The 23,705-nt window shown below is 37.2% G+C and overlaps 1 protein-coding gene across 3 annotated transcripts in view; it reads right to left on the bottom strand.

Moving 5' to 3' along the window:
• Nucleotides 1–23,705, bottom strand: part of LOC121959152 (putative uncharacterized protein MYH16) — a 69,030-nt gene that overhangs the window by 29,563 nt on the left and 15,762 nt on the right. For 2 of the 3 annotated variants that reach the window (XM_088069640.1, XM_088069639.1), the window contains exons 2-6: nt 17,988–18,215; nt 14,541–14,645; nt 12,768–12,854; nt 7,900–8,045; nt 3,783–3,873 (exon numbers count right to left, since the gene is read on the bottom strand). In XM_088069640.1, the coding sequence (XP_087925766.1) occupies nt 3,783–3,873; nt 7,900–8,045; nt 12,768–12,854; nt 14,541–14,645; nt 17,988–18,215 (657 nt within the window). Of the gene's footprint in view, nt 1–3,782; nt 3,874–7,899; nt 8,046–12,767; nt 12,855–14,540; nt 14,646–17,987; nt 18,216–21,490; nt 22,233–23,705 lie in introns of those variants that run through there. The other variant, XM_088069641.1, reaches the window with a different exon arrangement.

The raw sequence follows: 23,705 nt of genomic DNA, 5'->3' as shown, positions 1-23,705 counted from the left end.
CTCCCAGAGGCATCAGGAGAGCAAAGTACCACCACCTGAACTTTGAAATCACTGACTCCCGATGTGTCTTGCTCACAGCAGCCTCTCATCTCATTTGCTCCATCCGAGAGACAGACAAAACACATAATCTGCAACATGCCCCAGTGACACAGATAAAAGCTCTCCGACTGGCTTGATTCTATCTGGATGACACAGTAAGATTCACAGGAAAAGCCCCAGTGTAAACTTTACTGTATTTTCAGGGCTCCGTACAGACACAGACTAAACAATAGAGTAAATAATGCTCTGGGAACAGTATAATCAAACAAATAATGCCGCCCTAATCTTAATTATGCTGTGATTGTGTTCTACAAGGCCTCTCAAAAGTGCAATTCTGAAGATAGCATTTTAAATGGCAACATCTTTGGTGGTAGGTCGTCATTGCTGTGATTTTCCACTGCACACACCAAAAAGGACTTGTTTATAATCTGTGTGACCACTGCAAAGGCTGGCGGGGAACTCCATCAATTTTCTGCAAAAAGTTCAATTCATTCCTCATGAGCTGCCAGTGCAAACAGTTGTACAATGTCCTCTGTGGCTCTGGAGGAGCTTTCTTATGTTTGAAAAAATAACCCTGATGATGTCAGGCAGGGCCTAATCAAGGACACTTTTGAGTTAACCCAATTGCCACACTAAATGTTGGCAGCGTATGTTTCTGTCAACCATAGATGTACAACATTTGTATGTAAGCATATTTATTAAAAGTTTACCTTTAAACAACATTTAAGTTTGCTGTGTCTATGTTTAGACACAAAAACCACTTGAATATGGCAAGAAAAAGATCATGTTTTGGCTTAAAACAATTGCTACTAGACATCCAGCTGATGTCTTGCTGAAAAACAACCAGTTTTGTGGTACGATTGCCAGTGGTAATGCAGCTTACATCTCACACAAAAACAATCAGTCATGCAGCTGATGTTTTTCTAAAACACAACTTGTTTTGGAAGCAAAACCACTGCTGGAAATGCAGCTGATGTCTTGCTAAAAAACAACCCATTTTGGTGGAATAATCTCTGCAGGTTATGCAACTGATGCTAAAAAACAACTTGTTTTGGAGGCACAATTGCTGCTGGAAATGCCACTGACGTCTTGCTAAAAAGCAACCTGTTTAGGTGGCAGACCGCAGCTGGAAATGCTGATAACTTGCTAAAAATAACCAGTTTTGCTGGTACAATTGCCGTTGGAAATAATCAATAATCGTAACTACAGAACTATAAAAATGCTGATGCGATACATTATAGTATATATAGAATTATGGCTGGGTATTGTCAAGAACCTCACAATTCAATTCAATTTCGATTCTTTGGGTCACATTTTGATTTGATTCGATTTTGATTCGATTCGATATTGATCCAGTTGCTTCGATATCGATTCAGTTATGTGTGTTGATGTCATAAATACCTAGATAATTCATTAAATACCTTCTGATATGTGTTCAATAAAGCGTGCATTATCTGTATTGATTTAGAACAAACTCACACCAAAACGTATTTTACCATTACATAATTCTTTATTAAATAAAAATTAAAACTAAAAAACTAAAATAAATTAAAAGTACAGAAAAGTACAAATTTTTGCCTGAGCCGAGCTTAACAAAAGTAATACATCTTTATGCAGGATTTGTCAACCTGCATTTGTGTGTGATCCACAGCTTTAGCAAAAAGGTTGCAAAACATCTGCATCATGTCGGCTCAAACACTTACGTAGGTTCGTCATATTGCTGCGGTGTTTTAACACTGACTCACGAGGCTCACACATGACGTAACTACTATTGACTTTGTGTCCATGGTTTGCAGAAATGTACTGGGCTGACTGGGTAATTAATATGGGAATGCAGGCCTCTGCTGTGCTCCATTTTAACAGGCAGCTGCCCTCTCAATCATTAAACTCATGGTTGCTGAAAAACACTGTTCCAAGTTTTTAATTTACATATATTGCTGACATCAACACATTCTTTGAGGTATAAACTTAAATATAAAATACAGAGAACTAAACTAAACTAAATATGTTTAGAGTATTAACAAATGAAAAGCAAAAAGAATGGTTGCTGAATGATGCTACCCCCAACTACTCCAAGTAACATCGTCAGAGGGAAGCAGGAGATGCTTATCAGTTTGGGTGTAGAAGGTATGTTTTAACCGTATCCTGACAGGCATGGAGCTGTGAAGTGATGGCTCCAATCACGGAAAAGAGCCCAGCAGCTCTGTTGAAATGCAAGAATGCATCTCACTACTCCTCTATAAGCTGCAGCTGAGCTCCCTGCATGCCTTTCAAGGAAATTAAGCTTGAGTGTCATTACAGCCAAACACTATAATTTATGATTAGTTATTCCTTTGTTTTGGTGTTTTAAGGGGAAAAAACTGTTAAAAACTCTTAAAATGTCACTGTGTGTTACTTTTGTGTTTTTCAACCATATCCTTTGAACAAAGTACAAGTGCTCCTGTGCTCCTGATGATTTGGACTGATTAATCTTGAAAGCCAGCTGCAGGTCGAGCAAGATTTCATCACGGCACCCATATATGAATGTGATGCACGTAATTGCACAGCTCTTTGAAAATGTTCACGTCTCTCAAATTAGAGACTGCAGATGGAAGGCACATACCAGCACCAGTAGATAACTATCAACCACAAAGGCAAAGGATTTTGTTTCGTTTCATTTTTAACTTAAAATGAGTCTGTGTATCCATAGCCTGATATATCTTCTTCCTCTGCACCACAGAGCTCCTATGTTGCTTAAAAACTATTAAAAATACATCAATGAACAAAACTGTTGCACTGGGTGACATGTTTCTCCATTACCATAAACTCAAAAACTGTAGTTTATTTTGACACAATCCCACATTCATTATCCTTTTGCTCAAAATACTTATCAAGATGTAGCATGATTTGGGGAAAAAAATTACTTTCATTTTTTAAATGTAGTTTTAAAAAAATCTACCCTGTACCTTATCAGAGCACCAAATATGGATTAATCCACCGCTGAAAATAGTCCCCAACAAATATATACTGTATATTCAACACGTTGTCATTCCTAACTTGACAAGAAAACAGCAGCTCTGTACACAGCCCTGCACTTCAAAATGTGCCCCTAAACGTAAACATCTAGCGTCAGTTTTGGACGCCCAGGGACAGCATGTCAATTTCTGCTAGTTACATGCAAAGTGTCTTTTTAAAATAAACTGCCATGTTTCCAGAAAATCTATGTTTTTTCACCCAAACTACTTCAAGTTTAGGCAACTGTTGCCTAAACTTGAAGAACCATGTAGTTTTGTTGCCTGGCAACAAAACTACATGGTTTGGTTTAGAAGAATCATTTTGGTTAAGGTCAAATTTGGTATGTTTATTATGTAACTTTACTAAGTAAGCAAGTTAACAAACAGTGGTGTCCTGTGTAAAAGTCCTGTGTTTGTTTGATAAATCCACTATGCAGACTTTCTTGCTCTTGATACACCTGCTGCCTCTCATACAGACGCTAAAGGGTGCCTTAGGTGCCAACAACCAGTGACCAAGCAGCCATATTTCATATCTTTTTGAAAATGTAAATCTTAGTATGAATCAGCTTTTGGTTGTGCACATAGGGTGAGAAACAGGCAAACATATTGCTGGCTTTGGTGCTCTTTGGGTCTTATTTGCATTAATACAAAAACATTGAAATGTTTGGTGCAGGCAAAAACTCGACACACCAGATATATACTATGTTTACTGTACTAAACTGTATGTGTACACAGACAAAAGAATCTGACCTGCAGCTCCCTGCTCTTTCTCTGTAGTCCAATGTTGAGGGCTTCTTCTGCTTCAAGCTTGGAGCTGGTGTTGCTGATCTCCAGGTCCTTCCTTCAGAGAGAAACATAACAGAACATTCATTTAACCGCTGAGAAAAAAAAAAACAATACTGTCAGCCCAAAACTGGATCTGGAAGAAAATTAAAAACAGCCCAAAATTTAATTCAAATTAACAACAAACTAATTTGAACTGAAAACAAACTTAAGACGGATTTGAACTGGAAAATAGATAGCAGATACATTCGGCGTAAGCTTTGATTTCTAGTCCAGATTTTACGCACGACACGTCAAATGGATGTATCATGAGCAACAATTTGGTGTCACAGAAATATGTGAAATGGACTCGAAGGGTTAAACACACATTAGTAGTGGCGAGCACAAAATGTTTTAAAATTATGTGCTGGCAAAATGTACACAATGCCAAAGCAAAGTCAATGATTTGTCACAGAGAAAGTCTGCACAGGGGCAGGTGGACCTTTAACCAGGAGATTGCTGTTCCTGTCCCCTGTGAAACCAAATGTCATCATACTTACATGACTTTACAGATTAATATAACTCGCAAAATACTTTATTTAGAAATGTTTGAATTTGAAGATGTTATTAAACAGAAGTAGATAATAACAAATGTAGCAAGAATTGTGCAGGAGAGGTTAAGAAATCCAAAGGGGATTGGAGGAAAAGCCTCCCCTCTCAAATTTACAATCTGCTTAAATACTGATGGTAATTCTTATTGAACCTTTGGAACCTGGGCAAATTGGCTTGATTTTTTTTAAAGCATGGAAAGATGGCAATGAACAACTTAGTTAGTAGAAATTACCCAAAAATTTGCAAGAAATCAGTTTTAAAGGAAAACACTTAAAAAATTAGCAAAAACTAACAAAAAATTGAAATTTCTTTTTAAAAAAATTGAAAATGACCTAAAAGAGGTTCTTAAAAATTAAGAAGAATATTAAATTTGTAATTATATTAATTATAAATAAACATCTTTTCCATAGTTTTTTAAGAAATCATTTTCCAAATTACTAATTTCTTTCAAATTGTGAGACATTTCTTGCCAAGTTGCTAATTACTGTCTTCCTAATGTTTTGGAGAGAAATCCAACCACTCTGATCAGGCTTCAAAGTTTTAAAGACTTGTGAAAGCCATCTGAACGCAGCACAAGAAAAGTGATGTCAATCCAGGTTCCACAGGGTTTTTACATGGCAACATAAACAAGCAAACAAACAAGTTGTTATAACAATCATAAATGGAACAGACAAATACACATAGACATGTTAGACTTAAATGAAAATAATGTGTGCTTTATGTAATAATGCAAAGTAAGCAAGTTTGTGTCACATATATCCTGTATGTAGTTATTTTAGCCAAAATCACGATTTTTGTCCATAAACTTAACCAAGTATCTTTTTGTTTTCCAAACTTAAACAAGTGTTTTTCATTCCCTAGAGCTTATCAAACTGAGACCGTTTCACAATGTTAACCACATTACCGTGTTTGACTTTGAATTCCCATTGATTTCATGTTGCCGGCTTAGAATTTTAACACATTTTGTGCCCACCACCCCATCATGTGTTGAAGTCATGTCAATTTCCGTGACGCTATGCTGTACAAAATCAGTGCAATTATATTTCAATTACATTCCAACATTAACTGTTTTAGGGATGCATGATATTGGATGTTTTGCCGATATCCCGTGTGCCAACATATAACCTCTACAAATATTGATATATTGATATATTTTTCCCCCCACCTAATTTTAGTGATCATCAAGTTTCTTCTGTAGTGGAATTAACATGCAATTATCAGATGAAGACATGAAATGCTTTTCAGTGTCTGTGATATTGATCTATGGTGCAAAGTAAGAAAAATGTTTCAACTTAGAGTTGGATGCATAAAAAATGCAATCACATTTGTGAGAAAAAAGGCATGCACAATGCTTTCATGTACACAGTTTTTCCTCTCTATTTTAATTGTATATATAGTAGCTCACACAATTTCCACTTCTCTCTGAGGGGTGTGAGATTGTCATCAGCAACCAGCTGTTTCTTTCCATATGCGGTATGTCACATGTATTTATATATTCATTGCATGCGTTATTTTCTTCATTTACTGTTACAAGCCTTGGCAACGTGCTTTCTGATCAAAACATAACGCAAATAAATCTTCCAGTGTGCAGCTGAGTCAAACTGAGTGACAGATTTCATATTCTGTTTTGAAAACACAGCACCTTAGCAACAAGGTGAGTCACTCACTTTATTGATGCTCAAAGAGACAGAGTGCCATGCAAATACTGATGCCGAGGGGAACAAGTTTTTACTTCATATTGGAAATAGTATTGTTAAGTGATCCGTGCTCAATATGTGCGTGCCTTGGTTCTTGTCTTCAGGTGATTGTTGCTGCAAGGTGAAGTACAGTTAAGGCAAATAGCAACATGTTGGGATATTATATTGAATGCCTGGGGTGAGGTTGGGAGGGCTGTTACACCTCAAAGTGGGGATAACTGGACTGTAGAGCAGGTATATTCCATATTATAGCCTCACAGTCCACCCTTTCTCCCCCAGGACACGAGCAACATATCAGGATGTCAGTTTTTTGAAGTCCATCAGTTTGTCTGTTTCCTGAGGATAACAGATACGATCACAGCAGCTCTCTTTCAATGGAACATCCATAGACAGCTACGGATAAGACCTGTTGGCACATGTATGAGTTCTAGTTGAGTAAATCTCATGAAAATCATTTTACTATGTTTTTGTCTTTGTTTGTAGGCTGATATAAATGTTTATGAGGTAGCTTTAGAGCAAATATCATAGTTGGCATAAATGTATACCTGAAAATTGCTGTGTTTATGCTAGTGTTTTTCCCTTTTGATCACTGACTGGAGGGTATGGTTTTGCCTACTTTTTTTTTACCACTTCATGACTGATTACAAGTTATAGAAAAATCTGTCGAGTTATAAGAACTTCAAAAAAAAAAAACATACTGTGATGTGGCTCAGTGGTTCACATCATGACTATTTTTATAAAACCAATCTGTTATCATTTAATATGAAACATCAAAGAGAAGAGATGACTAAGAGTTAGAGCTTTGATTATTTGTCTGAACTCAATTATGCCGACCCCTTGGCTTTGGGTCGGGCTGCCTGGGCCGGAATTTTCCAATATTCCGTCGGGCCGGGTCGGGTTCTCAACGGTATTCAGGTGTTAAGAGCATTCTGTTTCTTAATCAATAAATAAACACATAGGTTTTACTTTCACTGTGCTTGGCTCTCTCTAGATTATGCTCTGTTGCTCTGAGAGTTTCCAATACATTCATTTATTTGTGGCAGCCTGACACAATTAAAACAGGAGCCTCCACAAATAAATGTTCTATTTTCCGAGTTGGACTGTTCATTAGGAGTGACTGTTCATTGGAATATACTGTATATACCGTTCAGTTATTTTTAACACCACTCTGTCTAAGCTGGAGGATTATGAGATCTTTCTTAGAAAAACTAAGAAAAAATAATTTAAATAATTTTCTTAATCATACACCTAATTATATATCTACAATTATGTTACAGAAAAAAATATATATATATTTATAGCACTTTCTCAAGGTCATTTTCTGTATTTCTACTTCTTTTTAAAAGAATTTTTAGTAACTTTTTGCTTATTTTGAGCCATTTCATTTCAATTGAGTTGCTCATCGCCCTCTTCCCGTATTTTTTAAAGAAATCAAACCAGTTTACTCAGGTTTCAAAGGGTTAAATAATTGTTGAGATCCTTCACAAAAACAAAAAAAAAATGCCAACCTCATGGTGGCAGATGAAAAAACTCAGAAGATCAACAAAAATCATAACCATGTGTTGCCTGGGAACCATCAATGTCTGTTCATAGCTTTGCCAATTTATGAAGTAGTTACTGAGATATTTCACTGAATATGAGCACATTTTGACCTGCTGGTTCCACTAGATAAAAAGTCAGGGGATCAGCTTATTTACTTTACCCCTGGGAACCACTGATGATTTTGTTATGCAATGACACATAGATTTTTTATCACATACTGTCAAATCTATGACAATAGTGTGCGCATCTCTGACCTTTTGATGAGTTCCTCCAGCCCGTTCCTGTTCTTCTCCATCTCTCCAAAACTGTCCTGTCTGGATCTGGTGTCACCCTCCAGCTTCCTCCGGCTCTTCTCCAGCTCTCCGCGCTGACGCCGCTCCTGCTCCAGCTGGTACTCCAACTAAACACCAACAATGTAACAGAATATGACATAATATAAATAAATATACAATGATCATAATGCAATACAGTTGCAAAAGGTTTAGATGGAAGTAAAAGTTAAACTGTAGCATAGTGAAGTTTATCCACTTAAATTGCCAATGGCTACATATTTCGTGCCAATAATCAATATTTTTTATACTGACAATTTATTACATTTAACTATTTTTAAACATAAAATTACATGTATTCAATGTCTGACCAGATTAGCCAAGGCCTTTTGGCTAACAGGGTAACAATTATGTCAAGTAACTTTTAAGTTTCCATTTCTCATATTATTGTCAAATAGTTGGTTCGTGACCTTCATATTACTACAATATTTAATGTGTGCAGCATGTGTGCTTCTGTTGGAAGCAAAGGATAAAAAATGTTTCTTATGGTAATCTTTAATTAAAAATCAGAAGGTCCAGTAAGTACAGTCTATCTCTGATATGAGAAAATTAAATGCAGTTCTTAATTATTAGTAAACTTTTAAGGTTGAGCATCTTTGGGAAAATGTATGGCCCTCCTTCCACCATAGTTATGTTAGATTTTAAAAACTTACCCTCTGACGTTTGAAAGTTTAAAGATAAAAACAAAATCCTGGGTTTGAAAAAAGAAGCCTTGGTTTTTCATTTTTGTTGTTCATGCTGCTTACTTAGAGCAAACTGCTTTTGTTTTTTTTGGCAAAATTTTGAAATTAAGAATAAAGTGATTCTGACGAAATATCATTATTTTAAGCTTAGATTTGGTTATTTCATTTTCTGAGGGAAACGATTATCGACCAACAGAAATTTAAAAATCCAACAATAATTTCCATTTCCACAGTAACTGGCTTTGATAAGTTGAGTAAGTTTGATCATTTTCAAACATTAAAAAATATTTAAAATTAAGCGGTAAAATTAATACAACAGCCATTTCAAGTTGTATGGCCCTTCCCCTAAGCCAAAATAAAAACTTTGCAGTGTATTTTGTTTTGGAAAGTGAACATTATAGAGGTTACTTGTTTGAATTCATTTCAGATACTGGAGGCGATCTTATCAGTGCTAATGCAAACAGGAATCTTCTGAAAAGCCACAACACTGGGAAATGCAGGCTCTGACACTATGAATAAGCAACATCCAGTGATGGAGTGTCACAAAGTACTTTTATTAAAAAACAGTACTTAAATACAATTTTGAGATACTGGCATTTTACTTGAGTTTTTACATTTTCTGCTACTTTAAATTCCATTAAACTCCATTTTATTCAAATTCATACTTCCACTACATTTCAACTGTAGCAAATCAATTTTCCTTGCTGTTGTGAAAATTGCACCAGAAGGGTAGAAAAATCTCAACCATCTCTATAATAAGGCCACACTCTTAACAGTTGTGATGGTACCAATAAAGCAGAGTAAAACTTATCAAAAAAGTTAAAAAAAAAAAAAGAAAAAAAAAAAGTGTAAGTTTCCTGAAATGCATTGTAATGAAAGTATGAAGTTGAATGAAATGAAGTTGCAGGATATTTGAGAGAAACTGATCACCTAGGGCCTTTCCTCCAGCCAGTTAATCTTTATAAATGAGTTTCATTGCTCCGTATTTGTGTAACAACAGTTTTAATGAGTGACATAAAGGACGGTATTTAGTTGTAAAGTAACACTTCTCTAGTAAATGCCTTCATGCCACATGTGTACAGCAGCAGTATCAAAATTACTTTATTCTGAATTACTGACAGATCCAAACACAGGTGGCCTGACTGAAAAAGACCATCTGCTGCTGATGCTGCACATTAGACCTCTGATGTACATGATAAATAATGTGTGTGGATTATTACATGAGTGATGTTCCTGAAATGTAGTGGAAGTACTAAGTTGAATTAAATGAAATTGCTTTCATTTTAAAGTAGTGGAAAATACAAATACTCAAGTGCTAGTACCTCAATGTTGTATTAAATTACTGTACTTAAATGTACTTTGTTACACTCCATCACTGGATGTTGCTTATTCATGAGTCGGAGCCTGCATGCCCCAGTGTTGTGGGTTTTTAGAGGATTAGTTTTGTCATATAGCTAATAAGTTTGCCTCCAGTCACTACATTTATTCCAACAAGTAAGCACAATTATGTTCACTTTCCAATATTTATGACAAAACAAATTTCGGGAAATTGGTTCAAAATGATGCAAGGTACAGTCGATTTTGTAGTCAAATCTACATCTCTCAATACGAATATATGTTTACTAGCGGATTTCGACCTCCCCAATATGGCGCCCACGCAGGTGCATCGGCTAGCTCTGATCAGTGGCCAATGAGTTTACATTTCTATGCGCAGACCAAGTAAGACTGTAGCTGTACCGCGAAATTGTGTTTAACTGTTTGAGTTCAACGTTTCATTTATAAGAGAAGGCCTGTAAACGTATTTAAAAGGAGTTTTGTTTCAATAAAACCTACATTAACTGATCTTGACCTCTCCAATATGGCATCCGCGCTGACGCACTTTAGCATACAGTGGCTAGTGTTAGCTAACGTTAGCAAAATAACACTGCTATGTAAGTGGCATTGCTAAATGTTTGCAAACTTCATAAATTCGCTACCTGTGCTATTGTTACTTTATGTGTAACAGTGTCAAATACTAAACATTTCAAAGGTATTATAACGACAGCAAAAAAGCCTTAATGCACTATCATCTTCTTAAAGTTAGCATTATGACCATGTTAGCAAACAGTTGCTCATTTATGGCAGACATGTAGCAACATTAGCATTTAGTAGAACTCGTGTTTCGGGTCACATGACAAATGTAGGTGAAAATAAGCTGCTAAATTCTTTATTATGTTCACCAGCTAACGCTAGTAGCTACCTTTGTTTGCTGTTGGGCAAGTAGTGTGCTGTGTGGGACGCAGCTGGGAAGACATCTTAATCAGACGGGATAAAGGTATAACGTCGAGGCCGAGCATTTATATAGCATTTATACAGGAAGTGACCAATCGGATAGTACCAACTATCTGCCACATCATGGGGGTATTTTGTCTGTTTCTTATATATAATTTTAAATTGCTGTTATAGTTATTATAGTTATAATAATAGTATGCTTGTCCTGTTTTGTTTTATTTGCAGTTTACATTGCAATATTTGAATTTATGTGACCCCTGTTTTAAATGGTCTAAACAGGGTCTGATTACAACAGTAGCTGTGTCCGAAACTGTCCCTGTCATGCATGGATATAGCTAGATGATGAGCCAGATCCATGGAATATAGTGCATTATAAGGGCACTATGTTTGCCATTTTGTAGTGATGTCCGAATTCTCTGCTGTTAATTTCATCCACTATATAGTGCACTATAAAATGCCCACAATGCACAGCAAATTTGGGTGTACATACAATGTACACTATATTCAACTCCCATCTACCACAATGCAAAGCGGTCGTTTATTTCCAGGGGAAAAAAAATTCCAACATAGTATCCGAAATCTTGTTATTCCCTATATAGTGCACTATTTAATACACACTACATAGTGAATAGTGAGTGAGTGAATGAGGGGACCGTTTCAAACACAGCTATTGCCTTTGCCTTCAATGCAGTTTTGTCTGTTGAGTTTTAGTCAGTTTATTTTAAACTACACTGGTTTGAAGGTATTTCAATCTGAACATTGTAAGGGGGATCACCATCTAAATTAAGAATTACTACATTATAATATGTTTTTATGGCCTATGACATTTCAATTAATATGAAAATAATAAATTAAAATTAGATATTAAATTAAATTTGTGAATTCTTAGGGTATAACGTTTGGAGCTGCTGCTTAGAAAGTGAACACCTGAATATGCTTATTAGAGTACTCTGAAAGAAACTTGGGTGTGTATGCAATTTGAATATCCCGATTTCTCTGCACTCATATAAATGCCGCATTCCGAATGTGGTCATAACCAGGATAAGCCTCATAAACAGTTATCTATGTCCATTTAACCACACTGAATGTCATCTACAACATCTTTCACCGTTTTTTATGTCTATCGGGCAGCTGCAGATTTTACGATTATGATATCACAAATTAAAAGTTTTTTAAATCTAGTTTTTTATTTGCTGTTTACAAATATTTGGACTGTCTTAGACCATAGGAAGAACATTTTTGAAGTTTGAAAATGGGTGTAAATTCTCCAATTGCTGAGAATCCAATTATGTTCCAAACCCCCATAAAAAATTGCAGTAGTGGATTTCTTATCTTAATGCACTCATAAATCAGTAGCATTTTTTATGTGGATACTTTATTGTTTGTTTTTTTTATTTCTGACTACTCTAAATGGATAAAGAATCTCAACACAGGAATCACTTAATAGAAAATATGACAATAAATGCTCTAACGTCCTTTTGTTTTCGACAAAAAAACGCGAGTTGATTTATTTTTCATGAATGTTTAACCCATATCAATGAATAATGCGATGCTTTAAAAGAAATTGTGAATGTATTTAATACTGTACTTGTCATCATAACTCAAAACATCCTCAATTTCGGAACTATTTTCAGACAGCAGTGTGTTTAAAACCTCCTCAGATGAAATCTTTGACACATCCTAAAATCCAAGACCCATCCTAAATATCCTAGAACTGTCCTAAAACCTTAGACTGGCTTGCCCCTGGCTTCCTATCAATTTACAAACGTGCACCCCAAAAAAGCAAATAGAGTATCCCTGCTATGAGCAAAACAGTAAATATACATAAGATGAACTTACATCTTCAGCTTGCATCTGTAGTTTGGTTTTCTCTTTGGTCAGCTGGTTCACCTTCTCCTCTTCGCTTTGCAGGTCCTCGATGGCCTGCTTTTGGGGCGAAACAAGATGTTTGAGCCTGGGCTGCACATGTGTCCCTTAATCACTGATCCACCGTAACATTGCCTCACATCCATCTGTCTGCCACATTGGCGCTCAGAATGATAGGCGTTGTTTGGTTGCAAAGAAATAGTCAGAAGTCATCCTCAGTTTGATGTGACGGATCAGAGGTTTTCTGTTTTTCCATCAACTCAGAACAAGAGCATGTGAACACCAGTGACCCTTTGCTTAAACTCACTGACGCAGCTTTAATTCTACTTTTATTCTGATTCATCTTTTTGTATCTCAGACTAAATCCAAAATCTAACATGTGTCCGACAAACAGGAAGATAATGAGGGCCGATGCTCCCGCAGATTACACAATAACGCAGACTGCTACTGTCAGTCAAAGCATCTGGGAGACATTAGTCAACTCTTTGTTTTTTTCTGCCACAGAGCACGATGAGGTTGTCGAGGGTAAAGATTTCTATAGGTTTCAGAGCATCTGCTCTACTTTTCAAAGTCAACAGCGCTGTGCGTCTGATGGGGAGCACATTTATCATGAGTGCCACTTTTGGCAGGCCCGCAGGCCACATGTTTCTATTTCCCTCAAGTGATGTTTCATTCTCAGTCAGGCAGCACATGAGCTATCTCTTTATACTCCCATTAATGGACGAGGATATAGATTACACTAACAAACAGTCATAAATAAAGTCAAACAGCGTGACATACTGTGTAAGTACTGGTGTGGATTACATAGTTTATACTGAGCATGACATAAATCTCAATTATAGCTGACTCTGTGGTATATATCACAGTAGTAGATTGTCAAAGTTTATGATAGACTTTGGAAAAAAAAACAAATTCTACACTCAGGTTACTACTGAATATGTGTTCCCTGAGTTTTCAGCAGCATATCAAGGTGTTCATTAGCATTAGTTTAGTTAATAGTTTTAATAGTTAGTTTCTTCTGTTGTCATAGATATAGAGGGTAAGTATGTAACATCAAGTCCTATAAGAATAACTCAAAGTTACATACTTTAGTCATGGGATGACAACTGTAAAACCTAGAGTGACATTTGTTTGTGCTTCTTTCAGATACCTTTCATATGTATTTAAACCTGATCCCTTGATCCCTGAACAAATTGGTATGATTTTTTTTCCAAAATATGGGGGGAAAAGGCAATGAGCAACTTGGTAATACATTTTTCACAAATAGCAAGAAATTAACAGATTAAGAAACTTATTTCTTAAAAGCTAGAACACTTCTAGTGATAACAAGAAAAAAAAGGGTAAAGCTATATTTGTAATTATTATAGTTACATATTCAATTTTTTTTTTCGCCTGGTCATTTATTTTACAGATTTTCTGGTAATTTTCTTGCACTTCTAGAAAATTCTTGCAAACCTTTGGTCACTTCTTCTTTGGTTGCTCTTTGCCTTGTTTTTATGGCATAAGAAAAAAAAGTATATCACGTTTTTTTTGTTATGGTTTTGGAAATTATACACTGACATGAGTAGATAAACCAAATATGAATGAAGGAATGATTTTGAAAGAAATCAAGCCAATTAGCTCAGCTTTCAAAGGGTTAAAGGAATACTTCACTTCACAAATTGAGTCTTTGTATATCACTTACTCACAAAAGTTAAACTGCATTTGTGAAAAAACACACAAAAACATTCACTCATTGTGTTTTACCTGGCTGAGCTCCAACAGATGGTCTTTCTCCTTCTGCAGCTTCTGCACTGCCTTGACCCTCTGAAAAAGCTCCTCCGACAGCCTCCTCACCTCACCGTCTGTGGACTAAAAGAGAGAGAATCCACTTAAACATGTATAATTTCTGTAACTCCTTAGACAGTGCATAATCAGAATCACCAAACCAGTCATGAAAAAAGCTCAGCAGTGTTTCTTGGTATATTTCAGATTTTGCTCTAATCCTCCTGCTAAAACCCTTCTCTCTGTGGTTATGAATGTTTTCCTCTTTGGCAAGCGGCCACGATGGCTTGTGAATAAAGTGGTTTCCATCTGCAGGTTCTGACTTTGCGGGCGCACCGTAAAACAATTATCTCCTTACATGACAGAAACAGACGTCATGATCTGGCCTCTCTTTTCTGGACATCAAAGCTTTACTTGCATATGAAACCCTGGATCCTATTGTGGACACGTGTGAGAGTTTGAAATCTGTTAGAGCGTTGGACTGCGTGCGGGACCCGGCAGACTGTGGGAAAGATGCATTGTGGTGTTAACTGTACGCATATTCTTTTCTAATGCATTTCAGAACGGACAGATGAGTGAATTCTGCTCCAAATCTTTGCTGCTTTGGGATCAAACACATCATGTCGAGTCATAATGACTGTTATGACAGCATACCACAAATATTAGACACGGTCATGTCTTTTTTTTTTTTTTTTCAAAGCTCTGTTTCAACTGTGCTATCACACAGGTCTGGGCTTGTCGCATCCACTGTGGAGAAGTCGTCTCATACTTATGGTATCTTTACCATGTGGGAGACCAATTTGTCAAGAAAACTTTCATATTGCTGCAGGATCGCGTTCTTAACATCACGAAGCAGATCAAATTATTCAGAGCAAATCTGCAGGGGCTAAATCTGCTCCGCCCTACATCACTGGAAACTCTTTATTCACATGCAGTTTTGGGAGAACGGTACATTCTTGTGGCATTCCTGAACAAAGATAGCATCATAATCCTCTGATACACCTCAGTGCAACAGATAAAGGGGTTTGGTGAGGGGCTGTAATGAAGATGTCAGAGCAGCCTCTGCTCATTACAAGATGGGTTTCCATTAACCCTCAAATTAAAGGAAATTAAATTGCAAATATAAAATAATGGAAAAACATCAGTTTCGAAAAAATAGCACAAAAAAGTTTTTATGCTTGCATGAGGTAGAATTTCGGGTGATTTGAAAAAGTTATATTTTGCAAAATTGCAATGGAAACACTTTTTGGCTTTTATAGGTCACATGATGCTATAGTTATGTGCTTGTCAGTAGGGATTGGCTCCCATGATGCAGCAAGAGCTACAAGAGGTGTTATTGCAACACATAGCTCTTCAAAAGTTGTCATCTGGGAGTTTTGAATCCACAATTCCTCCGTGAAATCGTGGTATATCACCTCCCAGAAATCCCTCATACGTGACCGCTCCCATGTATAAGAGGCTCGTCCTTTCAATTATTATTCGCATAACACGCCTACGTGGCCTTGGATTGGAAATAATGACGGCTAGTGTGTTGGCTGCAATAGAAATAAACCTGTTTTGAACATCCGTTGCCATGCTTCTTGGAATCCTATCATGAGAGAAGTTGCATAATATCACTCAGTGGAAACACAGTCATCTCACATTTGTGTTTAATCGACATTTCAAAAATATCGCTTACGTTTTGCACAAATCTTTAATGGAAATCCACCTACTGTCTACACAGGAGAAACTGAGCTTCATCATAGTCTCCTTCATGAGTCCAAGCTTGAATCATCAAACTAAAAGGCAGCAAAATTTTACATATAAAGTGGTCAAAGTGAGACTATGGCTCCTTGCCCTATAATCTGTTTACCTTTTGTAGTTTCCTTTAGGCAGAAGTGGGGCCAAGTCATTTTATTCACAAGTCACAAGTAATTCTATAGTCTTTACAATCAAGTACTAGGTCAAGTCCCGAGTCAAAAACTTTGAGTTTTGAGGTCTAAAAAAGTCATAATGTGCTCTTCACCAAACATGACGCCAATTTAGAGAGAGTACAGAGTAATACTATATGAAATCTGCAAGAATCATGCATCCTTTTTAAGATGTGTATTTATTCGTTAAAACAACTTTGTTGAAACGAGGAGGGCTCAGACATGTCCAAAGTCTGGTCCGGGGGCCAATCATGTCCCACGAACAGATTTTAAACAGCCCATCTTTCAAAATACACCATATGTGGCCTGCCACAGAATATGGGTTAATCAAACAAGATTTCTTTGCATTTTTCTGTTTTTTTTTTTTCCAGCTCATGGTAGGAGTATCATACAGTTATAGATATGCACCAAGATGGAACTACACTGGCAAAACTAGTGTGTTTACATAAAGACATCATAAGCCATTAAACAAAAAACATAAGTGTGACAGTGTTGACAGCGAGAGTCACCACTTTCAGGGTTGATCGAATGTTTTTTCAATGGAGGATTGACCAGTTGTGTTAGTCTATGTGATTTTTAAATGGTTTATTTTTGTTTGTTTGTTGTTTTCTATAGCCCATATGATGCGAGGAGCTACTGCCCCCCAAGTTTTTTCACATTATCTAATCTGGCCTCTATTCAAAGTAAAAGTATAAGACTAAAAGTGTAAGTATAAAAGTTTGGACATCTCTTTTGTATGTGAATGAAAGCGATCTGTTCTGCAACCTGACTGGATGCTGCACGATTGGTTTCAGTGGATCATCTTGGGAACTGAGTGTCAAGTTACTGGTAAGAGTCATGTTAGTTGACTCAGGATATAAAAGAGAATAAATTGATTGGTGGCACACTTTTTAGATAACATACTTTTTAATCTTTGAACTTGGCGGAAGGTATCAAGTAATTTCAAGTCACAAAGCTCAAGTCCAAATGAAGTAACAAGTCATTGCTGTCAAAGTCCCACTCAAAATGCATGTCTTGTTTCATTTTGTAAAGTTAGGTCTAGGGTTGCAGCAGTTTAAAGTATGCCGTGATATGAAAGTTGATGGTTATTATATTATGTAAATTTGCTTATCTATGATGTTGAAAAAAAATGCAGCTTGATGGAAAATTTCACTTTTTTTTTCAAAAGGGAGACTTTGCAAACATACTTCCATAAAAAAAATGGTTTCAACTTTCAATTATAGTAATAAAACACATTTGGGCAAAACAACCTTTCGGTTTTCATTCTTTTTAGGGCCATTCTGACAATAATACTAATTTTATAATACAGGGATACCATAAAACCGTGAATGTTTCCAAGACAGTTATCGTACAGTGAAAATCTCATCCCATTGCAACTCTAGTCGAGTCTAAAATCATCTGATTTTTCACTTGAGTCTAATAAAGTGTCTTGGTGGTTGTATTTAGTTCTGTTTACTTGTGATCCTGTCACTCAAAACTCATCTTAATACCGGGTGTAGAAGTGGCTATAAGGTTGTACCTGTTTATCGTGCTCGGCCACAGTCAGTGTGCTCTCCAGTTCATCCAGGTCTCTCCTGAGGCTGCTGCACTCAGCCTCCAGCCTGTCCCTGTGGAGGGCCAGCTGGGCTGAGCAGGCCTCTTCCTCCTCCAGACGCTCTGAGAGACCTGACAGCTGCCGCTCTAGCTCACGCCGAGCCTTCTCCAGCTGGATGCAGCGCTGCTCGGAGGCCTGGGCACTCTCCTGCTCCTAGAGGTAACAAACACAACCCGAGTTAGGGCTTAAACTCTTAATGTCGGTTTTGCGTATTTGCGTAATATAAGTATTTCATGATTTTTTTTCATAATAATTTTTCATTTTCTTGTAATGTATATTTTAGAGTTTGGATTGACTAGAATCCATTTTGTCCTGGACATTTTTGGATTTACTGTATTTCATAGAGATTTACTGCTGTGTTTTACTGTGGAACTCAGTCAGACTGCTTGCAGGTCTAGTTTTCATTTGATTTCTATGACAACAAAAATTTATTCCATCTTTAAACCCACTTTTTACGCAAGTCCCATTCTCATGAGCTCAATATTTCACCTTGCACCTTGAGTAAATTTCTTCATATTTGACACGAATGTCCATTGGAATTTTATATTTAACTGATTATATTTCAATGGTAAAAGGTCAAGGTCATCATGCCTTCATCTGTCACCTCCTCATGAAAGTAATGTCTCAAGAACACTTTAACCATTGACCTATATCCAGAAGGTCAATGGTTAATTTCACTGTGACATCATAATCTGCAAAAAACACTTTTCTGGCAATTACTCAATGAATAACACAAAAGGGAACACAAGGGAAGGATTTGGTCATCTCCTGAATTAGTGATACTACTCTTGGGTGTCAATTTTGAAACTGTATAGCTCTTCTGTGCTGTTGGGTTTAAAATTTACGTGAAGCATCCATGTTTTCACAGATATGGATTTAAACTCTGATGAGTTTGCGGAGGCATACAACCACCAGGCAGTATTACTAATTTTATTTTCCATTGCAATAGTGCAATATTGGACTATTGCAAGCTTTTTAAAGCACTCTTAAGCAAACAAAAGCAACAAAAAACTAATGTTGCATTTCACTAAAAATGACATATAATACATAATAACATATATTAGTATCCCTGCTGCAACAGAAATACTGTGATTCATTTCATTCAACGTGACTTGCTATGCTGTGAATATACTATAGTTTTAGTATAGTGGGGAGACATTTAAAAAGGGAAAGAGAAAAGAGTGGGAAAAGTAATAATCAGTAAAAGGCAAAAAAATAAAACATTCATATGAAGGGATTTGCTGAATAAAAGCGGCTGAAGCAAAGATAGAGACAAATAGTTCATTCAAAGAGGATCTTACCGCTACAAGATGAAACTTATCCTCCCTCAAGTCACAAGAAACCTTCCCTTTGTCAATTTGCAGTTGCCTTAATATAGTGCAGCTGAAGAGGCAGCACAGTGACGCACTGTACAGAGCTGACCTGATAAGCAAGTTCTACCAAACACCAGATGACTTAGTCAACATCCAGCCATAACAGGAGAGAAAAGACCTGATAGTGGCAGCCTGCTCTGCTTACTGTTACTTTCTTATGGCCCAGTCATCATGGGCAAGGCATTTGGAGCGAGCTAATAGCATACCCAAATATCTGGGCATTTGTGAAATGATCACACAACCACATTTCCATCTGCATTTATTTCCATAAAAGTACTTGGTTTGAGTTCTTTCCCTGCCTTTTCTGAAACCCCCTCACATTATTTTCATCCTTATATTAAGTTGTTTGTATTTTAACACTTTCAGCAAGTGATGACTGAACAGGTGTTGGCAGGTATGACAAGAAGACAAGATTAATCACAGTGTCAACACACAAACTGGCCTAAATGTGCAAATAAATGTTAAAGGGTAACTTTGGTATTTTTTATTTTTTTATTTTTATCTTGATCCTAGTTTCCCATGTTTTTGTTTCTAATGGAAACCTTTATTTAGACACTGGTCCAGTATTGAGTGGGAATGCTACAGCCTCCAGGGGTGAAACAGGCTGCAGTTTAAGCACTTGAAGCGTGTTTGTGCTGTCAATTTACATCCAGTGAAAGTGTTTTTGCCACTGAGAGGCTCAAACTGCTATTCTAAGAGTCTAACAATATTATGGAAAGGATCCTTACAGAGATAGACCTTACAAAGTCCTGTCCTTTTTGTTTAACCAGAAACGTTGCTGGAATCTTGATCGCCAAACTCACGATCGCCAAACTCACTGTAAATAAATAGTAATTTTATCATAAAACACACTTCATTCAAAGTCGACAGAAACATAATTAAACTCACAGAAACGTCAAGGTTTGTCCTTCTGCTGTTCCAAAAATCACTAACTCCGGTTTGGTTGCAATAAACTCTTAATTCACCCAGTTGGATATGAAAATGTGTTGGCTCTATACACACTAAAATTACTGTTTATTTAAAAGGAGTCTTTGGCAATGGCAGTTTTGGGTTTGCTTCTAGTTAAAAAAAAAAGTATTACTCTTTAACACAACATCTATCTCTGTAGGGATCCTCTCCATAATGTTTTCAGACACTGAGCATAACACCATGAGCCTATCAGTGGTAAAAACAAACTCTTTTTGCATCATTCAGTGGGCATAAATAAACACACCAAACATGCCTTCAGTGGTTACATTGCAAATGGTTTTGCTCAACACTAGACTCATTTCAAAAACAGTTGTTAACATTCGTCCAGCAGGGTCCAGGTTAAAAAATGACAAAGTGAACCTTCAACTACATTTTAAACTGACTTAATTTAAAGAGACCTTTTCCACATATTAGATATTTTGATATTTAGGGTTAGGGTTAAATGGTCTAGAGCCACCATTATTATTGTTACGCCTGTGCTTTTCCTGTTAAGAACAGATGCTCCAAAAAAGGTCTGCATTACTTATGGATGAAAAAGCACTGGTCAGAAGCGAAGGTAAGCTAATGTTGCTGTAGCGTTGATAGGAAGTAAACAGAAGTGCAGTTCGTAAAATGGATTTGTCACACTATACTGGGCAAGAAAACAACAGAGTGCCCCAGAAATGACTCCTAAACACAGAAATTAGTCAGCATGTCAGCGGTCATGGCACAGAGAGTCATCATGCATAGTCGCACAGAACATGGTCACAGCCTTATTGTTTTTAGCCTAATGGTAGCTTTTTACGTCTTCTGATTGCATTTAAGCTTCAAAATGTATAAAAGTGGCATTCATTCATATTGATTATCTTTCTGAACAAAGCAACAGAGTTTATTTTCTGTAAGTATCCAAGATCCAATGAAAAAATCCAATAGATTTTTTGTTGAGGGAATCTGAGCGATGCGAACTTTCGCATCAGCCCACAGAAAAACGTCATCCCTGGAGCGCTCTATGAGGGTTAGCTCTACTGCTATAATTAGTTTTGAGAAATAAACATTACAAAGAACATATTCTGCTACTGTATTTACAAACTAGCATGAGTTACCCACAGCTGCTAATCTGTGCTCCAGTGTGGTGCTATAGCCATCCCAATCCAGCTCTTCAGGTTCCGGTTCTGGTCCAGGTTCTGCATGGTTTCCATTCGCTTCCTCAGAGTCATCAGAGAGGGAGTGGCAACGCTGACGGCACCTGGCAGACATCATTCCTCCAGGCTATACGCTCTTCTGTTTTGCAGACTTCACCTGTTTGGCAGTGTGGCAACTCACCAGCCTGTTCTGACAGGGTATCCTCACTACTCCAAAATGCTCCTTCACTTCTCTCTTCCTTTGCTTGCTGCACAGCTGTTTTTATCATTCCAGGTGGGTTTCAGGAGGAGGAAATTAACCCACTGATGGTCCTTCGGTCTGACAGATCCCCTCTATTGCAACACCTTGGCTGCTCTGCTCATGCTACTTTATCTGTCAGTCCTCTTTTTTCTCTCTGTAAGCCTTTTTTTCCTCTTCTTTCTTTTGCTCTTTCTCTCCCTTCAATCAACCATTCATCTACATTTCATTTCAGGGTGTGCTCAAAGATTCCTCCATACGTACTTCCAGCCTACCCACAGACTTCTGCTACTAGTAACCCAATGCAGGTAGCCACTGCTCGGTCCACTCTTAGACTGTGTTTTACCACTATAGCCACCTCTCCTTTCCTCTTTTTGCGCTGTAGTCTCCTCCCCCAGAAACAGGTGGCTCTCCGTTCTTTCAGGGGATCCAAAGGTGTCCCACAGGGATGGCCGTTGGTGTAGGGTTTCAGGTCAGGAGAATCGCCTTTAACATGGTGCCACAGAAACGCAATCCTCAGCTGTACCATCAAAGCCACACCACAGCAATACAAGAAAACAAAGGCGGTATTCCAGAGTCAAAAATGCCTTTTTCCCCTCTTGGTCTACGTTATAATTGACATAAATGTCTTGTGCGCCCACGCCCACACGGTCCCCCCACAATGCCACGGCATTCATCGTAGCAAGAACAACGAGGCGTATTGTGCAGATTCAAGTGTGGATGTGTTTTCTTGAATGAGGACCCACAGACTAGACTAAGCATTTTCATATCTAGAGTTAACATCAAGCAGGGTCAAAAGATGACATGATGATTAAAGTAGGATAGAACTTAATAATCTTATGGGGAATTGGGCCATTGAAATAGAAAATGGTAAGGAAAAAATACTATAAATACATCCCGTCTGAGCAAATAGAGGTCACAGAACATTCATAATCAATTTGCACTGAGGAGAACGATAACTTATTACAAGTTTGATTTTGAAATTTCATTCTTGGCCTTGAAATATTGCTTAGTAATGCTAACACATCTTGACAGTTCACTCTTGAACTCTGAAACTTGGAAACTGCAGTTACGGGGCTTTTGACCATACCACATGGTCTTCATCGGAAGATAGAAAATACTCGTCCAAACGTCCAACTCTTCATCCGTGGGAAAGTCTCATCAACAGAAAAAATAAAGAATAAAATCGTCTTTAAGCCTGTTCTCATTACCAAGGTGTCACATAGCACTGCTTTGTCAAGGGACTTGGCGTGTGATAGACACTGGTGGATTAGACACAATGGGCCCCTGGGCCTGGATGGGTAAAAGTCCCCCCAGTACCTCTTAGGGCAGGTACAACATGCTGTTGTTAGTCCTCACAGAATTTGAGGCAAAGACAGGCAAATTTATTTATATAGCACATTTCATAACCAAAGGCAATTCAAAGTGTTTATCAGATTAGTCAAGTCAAAGTTCACTGTCAGACAATCAAAAAGCATGCCCCAAAGGCCTGTACAAACAGTTATTTGAACTGGAATTTTATTTTCAATTTTATCTATAAAGTCCAATATTGAGGGCCAAATTTGCATAGAGTATGTAGCACATCTTTAGTCTTTTAGATAAACTTAGGGGATAGAAACACTGAAAACTAAAATGTACATTGACATCATTTGTGTGGTGTTACAATCGCCCTTATTTTTACCCAAAACCTACAACTTTTTTCTAAACCTCTCCAAGTAGTCTTGTTGTTACAATGTTTTTTATCCAGGCTTCCAGGAAGTGTGCCTGGCTTAGAGGCCAATACAGTACAATAATTTACAATAAATTACGTATTGGCCATACAGTAGTATGTACTGTAATTTCCAGGGTCCGTCATGTGATGCCATTGAGCCCAAAATTACTTTTTCCCATAGACTTACATTGGGAAGGAGTTGTCTAAAAAATGTTTTGAGCCTTACAATCG

This window comes from Plectropomus leopardus, chromosome 19 (genome assembly GCF_026936395.1).
Source record: "Plectropomus leopardus strain MGB_pleo_1.0 chromosome 19, ASM2693639v1, whole genome shotgun sequence".
Lineage (NCBI taxonomy): Eukaryota > Metazoa > Chordata > Actinopteri > Perciformes > Serranidae > Plectropomus > Plectropomus leopardus.
The sequence above is the reverse complement of the archived record's forward strand: the minus strand, read 5'-3'. Positions and strand labels throughout refer to the sequence as shown.